This window comes from Stegodyphus dumicola, chromosome 3, assembly GCF_044657685.1.
Source record: "Stegodyphus dumicola isolate Sdum_Otavi_A_Nest chromosome 3, ASM4465768v1".
NCBI classification, from domain to species: Eukaryota; Metazoa; Arthropoda; class Arachnida; order Araneae; family Eresidae; genus Stegodyphus; species Stegodyphus dumicola.
Genome location: NC_140770.1, coordinates 230,198,376 through 230,216,852, shown reverse-complemented (window position 1 = coordinate 230,216,852; position 18,477 = coordinate 230,198,376). Strand labels below are relative to the sequence as shown.

Sequence of the window (18,477 nt, the reverse complement as noted above, 5' to 3'; positions counted from 1 at the left end):
ACTAGCCCTGTCAAATTTGAAAATATAACGCTGATTTTTGTTGTTTGATTTCTGAATAACTATAACAGTATTTAAATAATGTAATAATTGTCACCTTATAGTATGTTAATTAAGAAGAATATTATATAGATGAAGTATTAAAGATTGCATCAATTAGCTTAACTGTACTAATAATAAATAGTAGCGAAATACGTTTCGAATAACAGAACTGATATATAATGAGCTTTATTTCTTAAAAATGATAGGCATGAAATGCATATTCACAAGCAATATTGTACATAATAAATAAAAAAATCCCGTATTGACGAGCAAAACAGCGTATTCCACTTTCTTTACATTACAGAAAATCTTGGAGGACGCGAACATTGATACGTATTTGCAAATCTGGTTTACAGACCTGTAAAAACAATTTAATGAATAAGTATTAAAATCATTAGAAATGTATGCTCTACACAAATTTTTTATTTTTAGAAGCAAATATTAAATTCACTGATGAAAATGAAATAAAAAAGGAAACATAGTTAACATATGAAATAATGTTCATAGCTGTTGAATATTTTAAGCACAACTTTCTAAGTACTTTTTAAAATTTACTTAAAAGAAAATATAGTCAAAACATTACAATAAAACTGTTTAAATTGTTCTCATATGCGTCTTTTGGATTAAGAATATTTTGGGATCTTATATGTATTTAATTATTTAATTTATTTCTAAAACATGCTTAAACATGCTTGCTTTTAACAATAAATTTTGAAAAAATACTGATGACAAAATCTGATATTAAAAATTATCTATAAACCAAAACTAATACTTCACATAATAAAATTCACATCTCATGTAATTTAATTACTCCATAATATTTTATAAATTATTTTAATGCGAAAGTCAACTATTCATACACCAAAACATGTTGATTAAATTTAGCTGTAGAAATGCATTATATATTTATAAAATTTTGTGATAGTAATGCTTTTATCTAAGAATGGTTCAGAGGTTTTTCTTATTCGAAGCATTTCCTAACGCTCATTTATGTTCAGTTTTCTAAGTACATATAAAACGTATTTATTGATTAATGCAATGTTAATTGTAGCTTAAATTTTTATAATTAATTTTTTCAGCCTAGCAACTCCCAAGTGCATTATGGAATTCTACAGTTTTAGTTGATATTCTAAAAATTCTGACACTTTTGTAGCAGAGTTCCTGAAAGGAAATTTAATCCCTGTGAAAGATAGTAAAGGTACTTAAAATATTGTCTTTTAATGAAAAATTGGTTAAATTATGTATTTGTGTAATTGTGATCTTATTTGTTGCTTGCATTTGAAAATTATTTCGTGATTATATTTGTTTTTTATTTTACGTTTTAAAGTTTTGCAAGTTATTGCAAATATTAAATTCACTGTATGCAAGGTTATTACTATATTTCTGTATGCACAGTTATTCATTTTCGATTGTATGTTCTTGTATATATTTCTTCCTTTTTAAAGAAATCCAACAAATATTATTAGAAGTTACTTTTCCGAAGTCCAACAAATATAATGAAATACACTTTTTGACAATTTCAGGCTTTATTGTGGAGATTACGTGTATTTCTCTCGTTTAAAAAAGATCCCGAAGAGAAAGAGAGATTTCAGAAAACGTGTCATGCCATAATAATAATGATTCCTTTCTTTAATGCAACTTCGACATATCTGATACTGGTAGAAATACCATGCATATATAAAATGAATATCATATTTAAATACGTGTACGTGCATTATTGAAAAGGAATTCGCGGATGGCTTCTTAAATATATCAATGAATCAGTATTATGTAGCGTTCTAGTACTTTGGTAGACGGAAGGTGCTACTTTGGTAGACGGTTGCACGGATTTTGGAGATTGTTTGGCGAGTTTTCTTTTGGCGAGTAATACAACTTATGGTAAACCCATTGCTGAATAAGTTATTTATGGTAACCGATACTTTGTTGTCATTTTATTAAAAAAATAATGCGTTTTATTATGCATAACTTCCGTGTTTTAAATATTATTTATGGCTTCTAAATATTAAAAATCAACTTAATTTTACATTTTTATTTGAAATAAAAATTTTGTTGTTTATAATATTTTATATAATTTTATGTTGTTGATGATGTAATCAATGACGTCACCTTACTTAAAAAGTAATTGGTTTTATTAATATCTATAAATTTAATCTAATGTTTTAAACATTATTTATGGCTGTTAAATATTAAAATACAATTTAATTTTGCATTTGTTTTAAAATATTTAAATAATTTTAATTCTATGCGTGATGTAATCAGCTCCCTGATTGGTTACTGAATATTTGTGCATTACCGCGCCATTTTAAAATTTTATTATTCATCTCTTCGAATTCGTCAGATTTCAAATGGAATGAATATCTTCGTTTCGAAGATGAATGTTGTTATTGGTAATTACCAAGAATTATTGGTATTGGAATAAAAAAATTTCCCTTTGAGAGCTTATTTTGGCCAACCCGTCTTTCCTAATCAAAGATTTATTTAGAAATTGTTAATAGCGTCAGAGGAAATTTATTTTAAATTTTTTGAGGAAACCGCGCTAATTGTTTCTTCAATGAAGTGCGAGATATGTGGATAACAGATGAAGATGGTTAAAAGAGCCAATTCAGTTATGATTTCGATTTTTTTGTGGTACTTATCAATAAACAAGAGGTTAAATTACTCAAAAAATGTAAGTACATATTTTTCTTTTATTTTATAATTGTATACTTCAATTTTTGTTAAAAAAATTAATACACTATTTTCAAAAATTGCTGAGATAATTATTGTCACATATGTTTTAATGTTAATTATATTTTATATAATGTATTTTAAAGTATTTGAATTTAATAATATTCTAATTCTTTTAAATGTTGGTAGGATGGTTTTTAATTCGATATTCAATTTCAGTAATATTTTAATGTAATTAAACGTTGACACAATGTTTTTATAGCGGTGTTTTTATTCTTTTTTTTTCGCTATATGAAAGTAATAATAGCCTTACTTTAGTATTTTATACTCATAGTAAATGTATTTATTTACACTTGCCTGCCATCTTAAAAAACAACATTTTCAACAAAAAATTAATCCATTACTTTTAACGATATTTATTTATTTATTTATTTTTTAAGTTTCGAATACTTTACTATGCGTAGAAGCAGCGTTTTTCAAGATGGCTGATGATTGTAAAAATCGCGCCAACAATTGCGCCAACGTAAATCGCCAAAAATCCGTGCAACCGTCTACCAAAGTAGCACCTACTTGAATAACTGAGTCATTTATCTGGTTAGATTATAACAATAAAGTTCCAATATTCAGGTGAATGAGCTCATTTATAAATGAAACTATTATGAGTTCATATATTATTTCTATGAAATGATATTCTGAAATTTTTAAACAAAATCTCATCCTCCGCATGTCTTACAAGCAGTTGTTGTCCAGTTCTTAGTACGATTTTCTATATTTATCGGTTTGGTAACTAATAAGTTGAAATTGTAATTTAATTCCAGGAATCAAACAGAAATCTAAGAGTGGGAATACTTACATACCCGGTTACCAATTTTTAAAATGAAAAGAAATGACTAATTTAAGGCAATAACTAATATTTGATAAATAAATGAGTACAGTTTAAACTATCTAACATAGTTCAGTTGCAGCCCAAACCGTGGTAATTACAAAAAGTCAGGAAGATTTTATAGACTGCGATCGACCTTGTAAAGATTATTGTTTTTCATGAATAGCTGGACTTATTTTCAAAAATTGCTTTCATTAAGAAGAGAATAAGCTTATATCTAAGTACGGTAGAAAAACATGTAGTGTCTTTATTCGAACTCGAGACTTTTGAGTTATTGAACTGGTGTGCTGTCTTCTGGAGTACGTAAAAGGAATACATAATTCCTTACCCTCTTCAGCCTGAAGACCGTTGGAGAGAGAAAGAAAGACCCCGGGTAAACCGATTTTAATTTGGTGATAAATTATTTTTCATCACCTTTAGTTCGGACTTCATAAAGAAAGTATCTTTGAGCGAAATACCATAGGAACAAAATAGTTCTCTTCTCCTGATTCCATCTTAGGATCACTGGATTGTTAAAGTAATGAGTTATCCATTAAATTTCAGTCGCAAAAGCACATTCAAGGAAAGCTTTAATTCCCTAAGCATTAAGCTTAAAGACAGTAGAAGTGTAGAAGTTCAACATCATTGAGACTAGCAACTATTCTTCCAGGAAATGCATGGACAAGACAGTAACAAAAACAACAGTAGTGGCTTTATTCCTTGTTTTTGGAACAATAAGAGTATTTCGAAGAAACAATTTCTCAATAAAGTTACAGAGAAGAGATTCGAGTGCGACATTACATTATTAAATTATGAAACTATTAATGATATTAGTTATATTGTAGCTTTAATATGAGAAATCATTAGGTTCCCAGAAGATGAGTTATTGCGATTGCATTTCTGCGGCAACTACGGAACTTTCGATCCTTAGATTCAGATTTTAAGTTTAAAGGTATGCATATGCTTATAATTTCATGAAATGCAACAGTTTAGTTCCTGATGTCTTAGACTTAAGTTATCTTTCCGTTTGGAAGTCGGTTTGACTCCCACAGTTTTTGTTCTTAGATGAAGGTGAAGATGTTTCTTCAAGATGTTTATTTTAAAAACTAAATATGGTCGAAATGTTTTACCAAAGAGGTTTTGGCATGAAAAAGTAAGACAAGTTAACCTTTATATAAGTTTTCGGTTGCTTAAGTGAATATACTGACACATTGAGAAAATATATAGTTTACCAGTGCCTTTTACCTGGAATGTTTACTCATCGTACATTTACCTAATCGAAAAAGTATACTCCAAGCAAGACAGTTTAGGACAGTAAAGTTAGTAATAATCGAAATTATTTAGTATTAGAGGATAAATATGTGAATGATAAAGGCTAAATATGTAAATCCGTTATTCTCGAATTCTTGGATCGAAAAGAATGGACTAGCTCAGTTCTGTTTTGCTAGTAAATACCAAAGTATAGTTTTAAAAGGTTCTGTTTTTTAACTAATGGATATAATCTGCAAGAAAAGAAAAAACACCGTATAAGATAAAATGCTGCATTGATAAAGTATAACATTGTGGCTGATAAAATGTTCGTGATCTTTATCGCCTAACTTAGAAAAGTGCAGTTCTTATATCAGCTGCAGCTCAACAATTTGAACAAATCAAATACAATTTCCTGCTCTGCCGTATATCAAATGAAGCACGTACGGAAATTAAGTTAAAGCAAGCTAATTTCAGGTTTTTCTTACTATTGTAACTTGAGTCATTTCTGTATGTTGAGAAGCTTTATTGAAAAATCCATTTTTATAAAACGCGTGTTGCATTTCGATATTTTTATTTTAACAACCAGTTTTTAGCCTTTTAATGATTTTTATATTACTTATGAATATGTCAAATATGTTCAGTTTATGTTGCATAACAAAAATACCATATTCGCTGGAAAAAGAGAAAAGAGTTAAAGAATATTTTTTTCTCATAAATACCAAAAATATTATAAAGTGGAATTAAATGGATATGATTCTTTTTTATATTAATAACTGTTATTAATATTTATTTATATTAATAAATAAGAAAGTAAATTAGAATTTGCTAACCTTGGACTAGCGACGAGTTTTGATTCTAATATGAGCCACTGCTCTTCTCGACTTCAAAATGGACGTCAGCAGGATCTTCATTATCTGTGCCAGGTTCATTAGTCCTGACGTTAGCCTTAAAACCGTCTTTGCTAGCCTGATAATCTACGTGCCTGTAAATTCCATGGGCGTCTTTGTAACCATAACTGCCAGTCAAATAACCATTGTCGTCCATTTTCTCTTGTCTGTAATGCTCTGCACCATGCTCATCATCGTTTACTTTGTAGCTAAACTCATATGGCATAGGCTGTGAAACACCAGAAAAAGTTTATTATAAATTTCTTCATAGAATAACAATAATAATAACTTCATAGAATAACAATAATAACAATAAGGTCGAAACATGATTTTTACTAAAGAAAGAGTTTCTTCTAAACTGAAAGTTGCATAAGATCTTTAATTATTAATAAGTGCGGCGAGAGAAATTCTGAGAGAGATTCAAATTTTTACTTTAAGTGTTACATGATATTAATGGCAGCATTATATTAATAAGTTTGTAGACGTCTTTTTTTTATTTGTCATTTCATATGTTTTGCCATTTTCTTTTTAAATTAGTATCTTCATGTTGATTCATCTCTAACCCTTGTGGCTTCAATTGTATTTGCATTATCCGCATTATTCGGCTGATGAAAATTGGAAAATAATTATAACGTTTTAAAATTATGGAGTATAGTTTATTAAAGTATAAGGTTATTACCAGTTATTTATACTTCAGCCTTTACTATAATTTCTCCTTTCCGCTTCTTCACCTGAACATAAATGATTTAAATAGTATTTAAACTGAGGTTCTTCGATTGTAAGACAGCAGGGTTTTGTCCTGCATGGACACGGACTACAATTTCTACGTTCTGTATGAAACTGATTGTTCTGTTTAGCTACAAAATCACGAGCTGTGGCTGATATTGCTAGTATAAGAGAGTAGATTTATGTTCTAATTTCTGTTTAAAAAAGATTTATTTAAAACCTTTCTAAGGCTTCTAACCTAGCTATAATTTGTTTCACATCTGTTAAGGTTTTGATGCTGAATTAACGTTTTCCATATCAAGGAAAACCTCATACAGTTACTATGAATTTGTTACCTTAAAGAGTTTTAAAGGTTTCATTCATTCGTTTTTCCGTTTAATTCAGTTCTGTCTAGAATATGAGAATTTATGATGCACTTAAGAAGGCGCAATGGGAATCAAAGCTGATGAAAATCCAGCTAGAAATTAATAAATTCCGCCATCGTAATTTTGTTGGGGTCAGCATGTATGCCTCTATGCCTGTTAATAAACTGAGAAAGAAATAGAAAATAAAAAGGCAGTGATTTTAAGCAGTAAATATATTTTAATTAACAACTTATAAAGAGAGCGGATGTTAAAGTGAGGGAGTTAATTGATTTTCATCACTTCGATGCAGATTGCTTGATTTTTAAAACATTTTATGGTATTATGTTTTTAAATTTAACCTCGCAAGTTGCAGCGGAGCTTGAAATTTTTTAGCTTTTGTAATTTGATTCGTTGTGGAAACAAAAAAAAAATGTTGTTAATTAATAATTATAGAAAATGATTTCTATTACTTTTTATGGAGTTTAGATTTTCAAATTTCCTGGACGAAAGATGTCATTACTGAAATAATTTTATTTTAATTTAAATTTTTTCACGCAGATTACTTCTTAATTTAAGTGACCAATTTTGTCTGAAGCATTGTTTCATGTCGCTGCATTTTCTTTGTGAAATATTATATTAAATGTATACTCATTTGTAATCAAATGTATTGTGTTCTTCATTTGGTTAAGGAATTTTTTAAGTAACTGGTGAAATAATTTGGCTTGGCTAAAACTCCTAGATTACCTTACCTTGCCTTTTAATGTTTCGATTATAAATTTACTGTCTCGTTCGTTAAATAATTAGCACTGGCAAAATAATTAAATAGCCTAATCAAAGTTAATTTTTTCCGAATGTTAACACAATTCGAAATTTTTACTTAGCATTTCAAGCGTTTCCTGCTTCTTCCTTAAAAGTGCTGCGTAGCGAAAAAATAGTTTTTACGTTAGTATTTGTAGTTTCTTTAAATACTGATAAATACGTATTCCATACTAAAAGGATTAATTAGTACCTTTATAGATCTTTCCTGATAAAAAACAAAATAAGAAGTAATTTGCGACTCCGCTGTAAAAGATGATAAAATGTAAAGCGTAATTACCTGGCGCATAAAAGTTAGTTTGTTAATGAGTATGTCCCTGGGATGACATGAAACAGTTTGAAAGAACAGAAGGTTATCTCTTTTCATAAGCGATTAAATGCATATATATACATCCATTCTTAAATCTTTAAAGTTTTTAAGAGCTTTCCATTAATCCCATGAAAAAAATTCATATTCTTACGAAAATTTATTTTCAATTTATTTTGTTGTTATAAATCATTTAAATAATTATAAAAGAATATGAAAAGGCCATACCTTTTAACTTTGTTGTTTAATAATAAACAAACAAAAAACAAGCAAACAAATTTAAAAGAAAATAAATTGCTTTTGCACTGAATTCTATTTTAAGCGTTGTATTGCTATTTCATTTTCAAACGTAGAAAATATAATAGGTATGCGGTGTAAAATTATCTTCTAGGTTACAGTGCTGAAATTTTCTTGCTAATGATTAAAAAATGTTATAAACGCTTCAAAAATGTATTTAAGTTCTTTCTTTTAGAGTTTTATGACGTTACAGATTTTTTTTTTAATTCAAATAAGTTAAAAAATGTTGGTGGTAGCAATTCTGAGAAAGAATTAATATTCACTTTCTGTGAAAATTCGATGAAGTTATAAGAGAACTTTTATTTAAGTTTTAAACTCGTTAGATTTTATTAGGTTATTTTTTTATACCTCCTTCTTAGGCTACATGGTAAAGGACATGTGCTTTAGCCAAAAGTGTTTGAAGGAAATTGGCTCGTATTCAGGTCTCATTTAAGGAAACCACAATATGTACGATTGAATCCATTGAGACTGGGAAGATCTACAGTGTTCGTTGGTCTTAGACATTCGACCACCGATGAGCAACAACTGAACAATTATTCTTACTTTGTAAAAGTTTCAGTGCATCAGGTTCTTATCCTTCCCTGAATAATATAAGGATTATATCAAGGAATATAATATATTCTTATTTTTTTACTAGTATAAATTATCTAAATGTATTGATACTTACTTTGTGATTTTCATCATATCCAGTAGCACTACTTGGTGGATTGGCTGCATCTTCTGTTGGATAGAAACCATATCCACCTGAACCATGAGCCTGATTGCGACTTCCGGGTCCACCAAGGATTGCTTCATAAACTAACTCTTTTTGTTCGATTTGAGGAGCTTTATCTGCACCTTTGATGCCTGCATATTGACGTTTTGAAGGCTTTTCATTTGATACGCCTGAACTTACGGCTGTGATAGGTAAATATTGACTTTGGGATTTTTTTCCCTTATTAATACCATATTCAGATTTAGAGCCACCTTTAACACTTTGACTAGTAGAACCACCTTTTACTGATTGTCCTTTCCCTATCGATTGTGTTGAAGCTGGAGAATATTCATTTCTAGCTTTTGATTCTGGTTCATATTTAATTTCCCCGATGCCTTGGTATTCAGAATCGTCTTTCTTTGGACTTCCTTTTACACGTTGCACTGAAGGAGATGAACTCACACTAAGAGCTTTTGGTTGAGAAGATGGAATTTTCTTTTGCTCTACTTGAATTAATTTGGGTTCATAACTTGGACGATAGCCTTTATTGTCTGAATAGGTTGTTTCTCCTATAGTAGGAGATTCACTTTTCATGTGGTAATTTGAAGGAACACTGCTTCCTTTTCCTGTAGGTTTTCCGCTTTGTTCTGATGCATAAGGCACTGATGCAACTCCCGAACTTTGCTGATGCTTATTGTCACTCTGTTTAAGTCCCCCAATACCTTGATATTCTTTTGGTAATCCAAGATATCCACTGTTGTGTGGTTTTCCACCAGCTGATTTTACGGAACCTTGATGGGGATAACTACTGAATTGTGCATTCGTATCAGTTTTATAATATCCTGAATTTACTCCAGTACTTAAAGTAGGTGCACCAGCCAAATAACCAGCTGTACCTGCTCCTCCATGTATTCCAGATTTCCCGATTTCATCGTGAGAATATTTGATTCCTTGTGATCCGATACCATAATTCTTTTGAGTCAAATGAGAGCCGCCTATATTTTCAATATTACCATATGCTAATTCACTGCTTTTTCCAATTCCGTAATTTCTAGCATCATTTCTAGGCTTGATTCCAGAGTATATAGAAGAACCGGGATTTCCAAAGCTACTGGTTCCACCATGGTATTTAAAGCCATCATTTGTCAAATGTTTCCCAGATGTGCTTCCAGTTCCTTTGTAATGAACGCCACTCTGCAGCTCTGAACCATAAACGCCTAATTCCTTATTGCCTGAAATTCCATGAGATGAGGAGGATTTCGTAATTTTGAATTCATGATAATTTGCATTGCCTCCTGTGCCTTGATTCTGAGCGTATTTGGGATTTACGGCTACTCCACCACCATATCTGAAGCCAGCTGTACTTCCTATTCCCCCATATTCTACACCACTACCGCCCAATGAATTTGGATATTTAAAAGCAGTTATACCTTGGTGTCCCAATGCATTATCACTTCTAGCTCTATGGGGGTATGATCTGTAAGATTTAAGACCACTATCTACTTCTCTTGCTTTTGAATAACCGGATGACAGTCCACTTAAACCCTGATTGCCATACTGTCTTCCTAATCCTCCGCTTACATCTTGATAGTCTTGCTGTGCTCCCAATCCTCTACTTAGACCCTGGTAGTTATACTGTCCTCGTAATCCTTCATGGTTCGCAACACCCAAATTTCCTCTAGAATTTTCATTGTAAAATTTAGGTTCTTCTAAATAGCTAGATTGAATTTGTGATAAAGGACTAGGATATTTTGCATTGTTTCCTAACATAACATTTTTATAGTCTCCTTTATTCATTTTATACATACCTCCATATATGCCACTGCTTCCATATTTACCTGGACGAATTCCTGTTTCATAAGAAACATGTTGATGCTGCTGCGGAGAACTAAGTTTGGCGCTTCCATATATTGGAGGTTCAGAATGATCTTTAAAACTGACATCGACATATTGCTGCCCCGTTGAAACATCACCACCTTTTGGATGATACGGATTCTCTATTTTTGTTCTTTGCCTGTCATGACTGAAGCTTGGATAATCGCTATGTCCTATATGACTTGAATACTCTATTGGCTTTTGGCTGGCTGTATTCTTAGAAGTTACATGGCTTCCTGATTTATAAACATTATACGTGTCTTTAGGTTCATTGGGCAGCCTACTTGCATAGTTGCGAGTAAGAGATTTTACCTCAATTTTCTCTTGGCTGACCTTTGCGGCTTGGTAACTTAATTTTTTCTGGGAAATTTCTTCTGTTGAATCAGTTCCTTTATAATTACCTTGTTTTTCCCCAAGCTTTATGCTACTTTTTGGTTCTTTCGAGCGCTTCGGGAAGATTTCTATCGACTTTTGTTCATACATTTGAGGTTGTGGATTATCATCTGCTTGAAGATCATATTTTTTACTGTCATCGTCATCATACTCTACAGCAACTTGGACTTGATGAACTGGTTGTCTATTTTTTAATATGTCTTCATTTATTAAACCATACTCATCCGCATCTGTAGTTTTGTACGGTGGGTATCCTTTGCCCCATGCCACAGTAAGAAGACCTGCTACCAAAATTACCTGAAATTGAAAGAATTACTAATTTTCTTTCTATTTCAAATACCATTAAATGTTACATTTATATACATAGTATAACAATAATAATATAGTAAATATTTATGTAATTTTATTAAAAAGTTATGGCATACTCTAAAACAAACTAAGTAGAGATATTTCAGACTGAAAATACTAGTATGTTAAATTCAGAATTACCAACCGTGAACAAAAGGTACCAACTTTATAAGCTTTTTTCCCATTTTTACTTCCTTGTAAGAAGTAGTAACTTTTTCTCGACTACAATAGCAAGTAAAGGAACTTTCCTTGTAAGAAGTAAAGGAACTATTGTAGTTGAGAAAAAGTTCGGGTATCATAATCAACGAAAATGTCCATTTTGGCCCCTAACGGATGGAATTTAAAGATTTTTTTGCGTAATCTGTACGTAAGGACTTTAAGACTCTTTTCCCCAAAAGGGATTTAAAAGGGATTCAAAAGACACTTTTTTTTTGTGAATTCTGTACGTACGTATGAATGTATCTTGCATAACGCTAAAACGAGTTGCCTCAGAACTTTGAAAATTTGTATATAGGACTGCTATAACATGAAGTTGCGCACCTCCCTTTTTTGGTTCCAATTAGCCGCATCAAAAGTATATATAAATGTATATCCAATCTGTTACTCGGCTTAGTGACCTCGATCTTTTTTATTCTTATTATGTTGGTAAATTGTGCATGTTTTTGCTTTAAAAATGATTGAATTTTGTTGTTCTTATCTTTCGGTCAAGGTTTTTATGTCTTTAGTTAATCTGCATTCAATAGTTGTAGAAGTATCAGCAATTTAAAAGTTGTTTAAGTGCGGCTAACTCTAATGTTTTTACTATAGCAGCCATATTTATTTACATTTGAAGCATAGAAGAATGGTGATTCCGTACCTTCAATGCCTTTCTGCTGAGTGAGTCCAAAAATAAACTTCAGTTTTGTGCACCAAAATATCTGTCTTCTAGCCCACTTGCTTGTTTTTGTGTATGGCTGTAGAGTAATTAGGCTAATTTTAAGCAGGAGACTTGAAAAAGGAGCGATGCCCTCGCCGGGACTCGAACCACGGGCCTCTCAAATACGTGCCGAGTGTGCTACCCACTACACCACGAAGGCATGCTAGGAAGGCGGGAAAACTCCCCCTTTTAAAGGGCGACTAAGGATTAGGTGACCCTATCACCAGATCCTGGTGGTGGAAAATCGTCATCCACCAACTTGTTTTTAGCTCGGGCTCCACTGTAGAGACATTAGGTTATTTCGAAGCAGGAGACATGAAAATGTGCAATGCCCTCGCCGGGTTTCGAACTTCAAATCTCTCGAATACGCGCCGATTGTGCTGACCTCTACACCCCGAAGTTTAACTTTTTTTCTTTTAGTTTCTTATGTTAAATTTTCGGGCTTTTCTTTTTCAGATAACTACAAAAAATTTAAATGATCTGCAATACATCATGAGACTCATTTAATACTTCGAATTATGATATTTTCTTCTTAATGTAAAAGCCTTTTCTAGGATGCATAAAAATTACTTATAATAACTTTTGCTTATAATATTGCAATTATGGTTAGCAGAGAATTCTTTTCAGAAATTCACGCATTTTTTTACCTTTATTTAGCTTTTATTACAACTAACTTTTATTATTCTGCATACAATATAGTCAGCAAACCAAATATTGCTAATGAATTAATTAATTCTCTTTCATTTCTTTCAAATAAAATATTGGAATATAAAATAAAATATTGGAATAGAATTCCTATATGGAAGATACAAAACGGTATGCATAAGTTGGCCAAGAAAGACTTGTTTTATTCTATACACTTGTAGAGTTAGGCATTTAGGTTGCTTTTGTTCTGTTTCTCATTTCTATTCTATCACTTATGGTAAATTGCGCATTTTTATTTTAGGTAATACTAGAATTTAATAAATAAACATAAAAATACTATAATTACGTTTTTAGATTCGTAATAAGGAATAATGGGCTATTAATTAATGCAAAGCATTAGTTAGCTATTATAAATAAAAGGAGAGCACACAGAACCCCACTTAAACAGGCAATTATGTCCTGTTACCTTAAAATGAGAATTTCGAGGTTATTTTCCTATTCCCGATTTGACTGGTAGCCATGGGAACAACAGCTTAGGAAGAAGGGTCGAGTCGCTTATCCCCCTCCCCACACACTTGATATCCGTTTCGCGTTTTATGCTTCATGAAAGAGCATGAATGAAAGCGCTGACTCAAATAACGTAGCATGAAATGTGCTGAATTGAACTAGAGGATTTTGGCTGCCCTGCTCCGGGAACTTAATCCCACTACAGGTCCACTCTCTCTTTGGGCACGTCGTGGAGGTTCAACCTCCACTATTACCCTCCAGGAGAGCAGCGCACCACCTGGGGACAGGCCCCAGGCAGCACCGGTCGTCTAATGCTCCTACCAGTCGCTTGGGCGAGCCCGTCGCAGCAGGACATTACCCAGCGACCCCGGGGGAGACCCCCGAGTTACTAGAACCACGCCGCGCTAGGACGTGCCAGACTCCGGGGCCGGCCAATAAGTGACCTTTCCCAGAGCCTTCAGAACCACCAAGTTCATAAATTTTATACCCCCGTGGCCGAGACTGCCTAGGTACAGATCCTAGCCAGTAGCTTCGCAGAGTTCTCTACGTCGACCCCCGGGGGGGGGAACTGAATTGAACTAAAGCCTGAAATAATTCTGAATGACTAGAAAAGTAAAAAAAAAGTATTCTGAACGTTGTCTCAGGTTCAGTCATAAGGCGTTCCGATACCGAGTATGCAAGGAATTAACTCATTCATTTAGCAGATGTAAGTCCAAAATTATTATATGTCATGTTCATGGTATAGTAGGTAAATGCGTATATAATGAATAGCCAACTGTAGCGTCAATGGGCAAGGGGATATTCAATTAACGTGTGGACTCATTCAATCATCGAAGAGATCCTGTGAAATTTGATGCCACGTCTTCTATGACTGTACTGCATATTTATGCAAGTTTCGAAACTGATGTAACCAGCGTCTACATATATCTTATATATGTTCGGTTAGAGGAAAGTAAAGAGATTCTGATGTTCACAAAGAAATGAAAGGATGCTCCATGATTGTCTTACGAACCGCTCTATTTCACTGCCTTTTTGCTGCCATATATAATTGTGTGAACGCGTTCGACCTCGTTTTATTAGTGTCGACGCTCACTTGATAGAGACATTAGGTTATTTAGAAGCAGGAAAGATAAAAAAAGATCAATGCCTTCGCCGGGACTCGAAACACGGACCTCTCGAATACGTGTCGGGCGTGCTGACCATTACACCACGAAGACATGCTAAGAAGGCGGGAGAAATGACTTATAACTTTTGCAATAGTTATGTTTAGTAGATTATTATTGTCATATTAGGTCATTAATAAATTATATCAGGCTACTATATATTGAGAAAAGTGTTAAGGGAATAAAAAAAATATAACGTAATGATCGTGTTCAGAACAAGTGTACGATATTAGTTGAAAATGCAAAAATTAGTGAATATTGTAAGAATAAGAAAGTAACTTTTAAACATACATTGAAAAGCTATTATGAGACTTCAAAATACTTAAAAACTAGTTTCCGTCATTCGATACTCAATTTAGCTTCGAATTCTAACAAATTTTCAAGTACAAACATGTGAATGAAACGCATTTGCTGGAATATATTGCAAACAGGATTACAGGATCTCATAAAATTACTGCATATTTAATCTACATAGACAAGGAAAATTTTTAAATACAGCATTGTTAAAAAATATGCATAAATAAAATATTTCAACTTGATATGTCAATATCAGTAGTGTTTGTAATGATGCTTTATATATGATGCATTTTATGTTTTTATTTTTACATTTTAAATGAGTCAAGATAAAAACGAAAAGTCAAAGTATAATCAAATGAAATTACTTTAATATAAAATAGTCTAAAAACGAAGGAAATTTAAATTTTAATTCACACCATGAAATTAATTGAGCACCTTAATTTCTTGAAAACAAATCACGTAGCTTTACACAGATCAGTAGTACAAAGTGTATATGCAATTATCCGACGGTTTTCAAAAAAAAAAAAAAAAAAAAAAAAAAAAAAAAAAATCCTAAATTTATAGGGTTAATAAGACAAGAAGAAACGCTGTAAATTTGTCGAAAGAATAGACTCAATAACATATGAAATCATCATTAATAAATACAGAAAATAATTTATGTTATATTTGGAAAATACTACTAGCAACTAATTCAAATTTCAAAACTAATTTTATTAATAAGTAATTAATGCAAAGGAGAAAAGTTATAATTATTTCAAGCGAATATAAAAATCGGTAATAATATAAAAAAATCCGAAGGCTTCCAGATTATATGTTACACCTAAGGTGTTTTTCTCTTTTACTCATACATACACGCTTCAAGAGCATTTGGGCTAAAAATATTTAAAAAGAGTATATCTTTATAATTTCCGATAGGCAGTCTCGCACGCTGGAGATAAAAATATTTTATTCCAGTACAGTGTTTCTGCACTGCTGTCTTTGAAATCGCTACTAAGTTTCTTAATCAGAAATTCTTTAAAGTTTAAAAAATATGAAAGAGATAATAAAACACATTCGAAAATCTGTCTTTTAGGTCTGGCTTCTAGGTGCCCATTTCTGGTGTGGAGTACTTATGTTGTTCAAAATTTGATGGCTCTAGGTTTCGATGTTTATTCACAATGCGAGAAATATACATACATTCACCCCGAGTCTTCATCATTTAATTTCTTTAAATATAATGCGGGGCGATAATATTTGTTGGCAGCAATTTGAAAAGCGATACAGCCGTTCATAGTGATTCAACGCAAAATGCCAACGCACTATTGGGTTAATAATTGGTAATCAATGATAAAATTTATGAAATAATCACTAAAAATATAGAATATAATTATCGATAAATATTAGAAAATAAACGATAAATATTAGAAAATCCCTAATATTTAAACATGTAATTCAAAGAAAAGGTATAACTATTTCATAATAGAAAGATAAAAACATTAGTGATAAGAATTGAAAATAATCGCTGATAAATATTACAACATCATTAATGTTAACTCCCAAGGCATTGAAAGAGAACATACACTTAAAATTTTAATTTGAATATAATAGTACATAAGCACATGACAAATACGTGAAATACTTCTTTCCATTTTAAGTAAATCTCCAATTTTATAACTGACAGCCTTCCTTTATGGTGTTTCTTCAGAAACAGCATGAAGATCCAGTTAATATTCTTAAAGCCCATTTAAAATGCCTATTAATTTAAAGCCATATAAGCTTTGTTTTAACTCGTAAGAATAATTTCATTGAAATCAAAGCTTTAATTATTATCGGAAAAATGCAGAGAAGTTAAGAAACGATATCTATTTCTTAAGATTATAGGAAATCACCCCGTTTAAGATAAATTTCAATAATATTAGATGCTTATATTTAATATACTGAGAACGAATTCATCAAATCTAAACTTGTTGTTGCTCTTCTAGAAATATTTTATTGATTTCAAGCGTGATTAACAACGATTTCTTTTTATCTGCTATATTTAGGCAAAACTTATTCTGAAAACATGCTGAATATAATTTAGATCTTTGCACGTGATCTCTGACGAAAAAGATCCTGAGTTAGTCGAAATGCCCAACATTTTTCTATGAAACCAACGTTATTTTCAAGTTAAAATTTGCCTAATTTTAAAGCTTTATTTGTTATAGTTCTCAATGTTAACTTAATTTTCTTTTTCAGAACACATTTCAGCAATATTTCCCTAGAATAAGTTATATATACATTATAAATTTGGTGATAGCATATATTTCCTTAAAACTTCAAATAAAAATTTAATAGCTTTTTTTAGGAAGTTAAAGAAAGGAAAAATGATAAATTCTTGCAAAATATTTTAGTTTCGAAATTTATGTGAGAGATTAAGTTACATGTTTCAAAAGACTACTAGAAATTTATTACATACCTTCAGCATTTTATCCACAATATGTAATCCTAAGGTAGTCTTTCACCTCACCCTAAACTATCAGTCAATCAGTATTAACTTTCATTTTCGATTGCCTTTCCCTTTTATATGTCCTTAAAGAACAAATATTAGATCATGATTAAGTAGCCGCATTTTTTATGTTTTCACCCCAAATGCTCCGGGCATCGGGATGCTGTGTATGCAACAATTACCTGGAGGCACAAATTTTTTTTTTACCCCCACAGATGCGTATTGATCTGAATATTCAGGACAGGTAGGAAACTTCCCATAGAATATTTATCTCACCCGCGTTTGGCGATTTATCGACTGATTGAGGATTTGGCGAATTTTTTTGGAAGGTAACTTTTGGAGGGCAAGAAATGAGTTTCATCTTATTTACTAATAAGAAAAACTTAATACATTTATAAATTTATAGTCTTACCTTTATTTTTCTAGAATAGCGCAATTTACTGCATCACATAATTTGTATATAATTTACCCCAAAATGTGCAAATATATGGAATTATTCATAAAGCTTTTGCATTTACGTATATATAGCATACACGTAAAAAAAAAGAAAGAAAGTACTACTCTTACTAGTAACATTTTAGAGCATTTATCTTGATCAAATTCAGAATTATTATTACTGTTGTTATTATATACTTATCTGTAAATTATACCCCATATGCCTGCACTTTGTAGAGTATTATTCATACATTATTTATTTTGTGAAATATCTTTTTTGCCTTCTGCAATCATGATGTGAAAGTAAAATTATAAGATATTTCTCTCGTCGTCTTAGCATGCCTCCATAGTGTGGTGGTCTGCACGCTGGGTGCGTATTCCAGAGGTCGGTGGTTCGATTCCCGGCGAAGGCGTTGCTCATTTTTCAGGCTTCCAAAATATCCTAATGTCTCTACAAAATAAACTGTTATTTTCTTTCATATATTTGATGTAATAGTAATGTAGTGCTTAATAATGAATGACTAATGAAGTATTTAACTAATAT

At 31.5% G+C, this 18,477-nt stretch overlaps 1 protein-coding gene across 1 annotated transcript; it reads right to left on the bottom strand.

Moving 5' to 3' along the window:
• Window positions 1–209: 209 nt before the first annotated feature.
• Window positions 210–17,620, bottom strand: LOC118188591 (uncharacterized). Its single transcript, XM_035359072.2, has 4 exons — window positions 17,469–17,620; window positions 8,864–11,455; window positions 5,650–5,935; window positions 210–397 (listed from the first exon to the last, which is right to left on the bottom strand). The coding sequence occupies exons 1-3, from the start codon at window positions 17,475–17,477 to the stop codon at window positions 5,675–5,677; spliced, it is 2,862 nt and encodes a 953-aa protein (XP_035214963.2). The 5' UTR covers window positions 17,478–17,620; the 3' UTR covers window positions 210–397; window positions 5,650–5,674.
• Window positions 17,621–18,477: the final 857 nt, after the last annotated feature.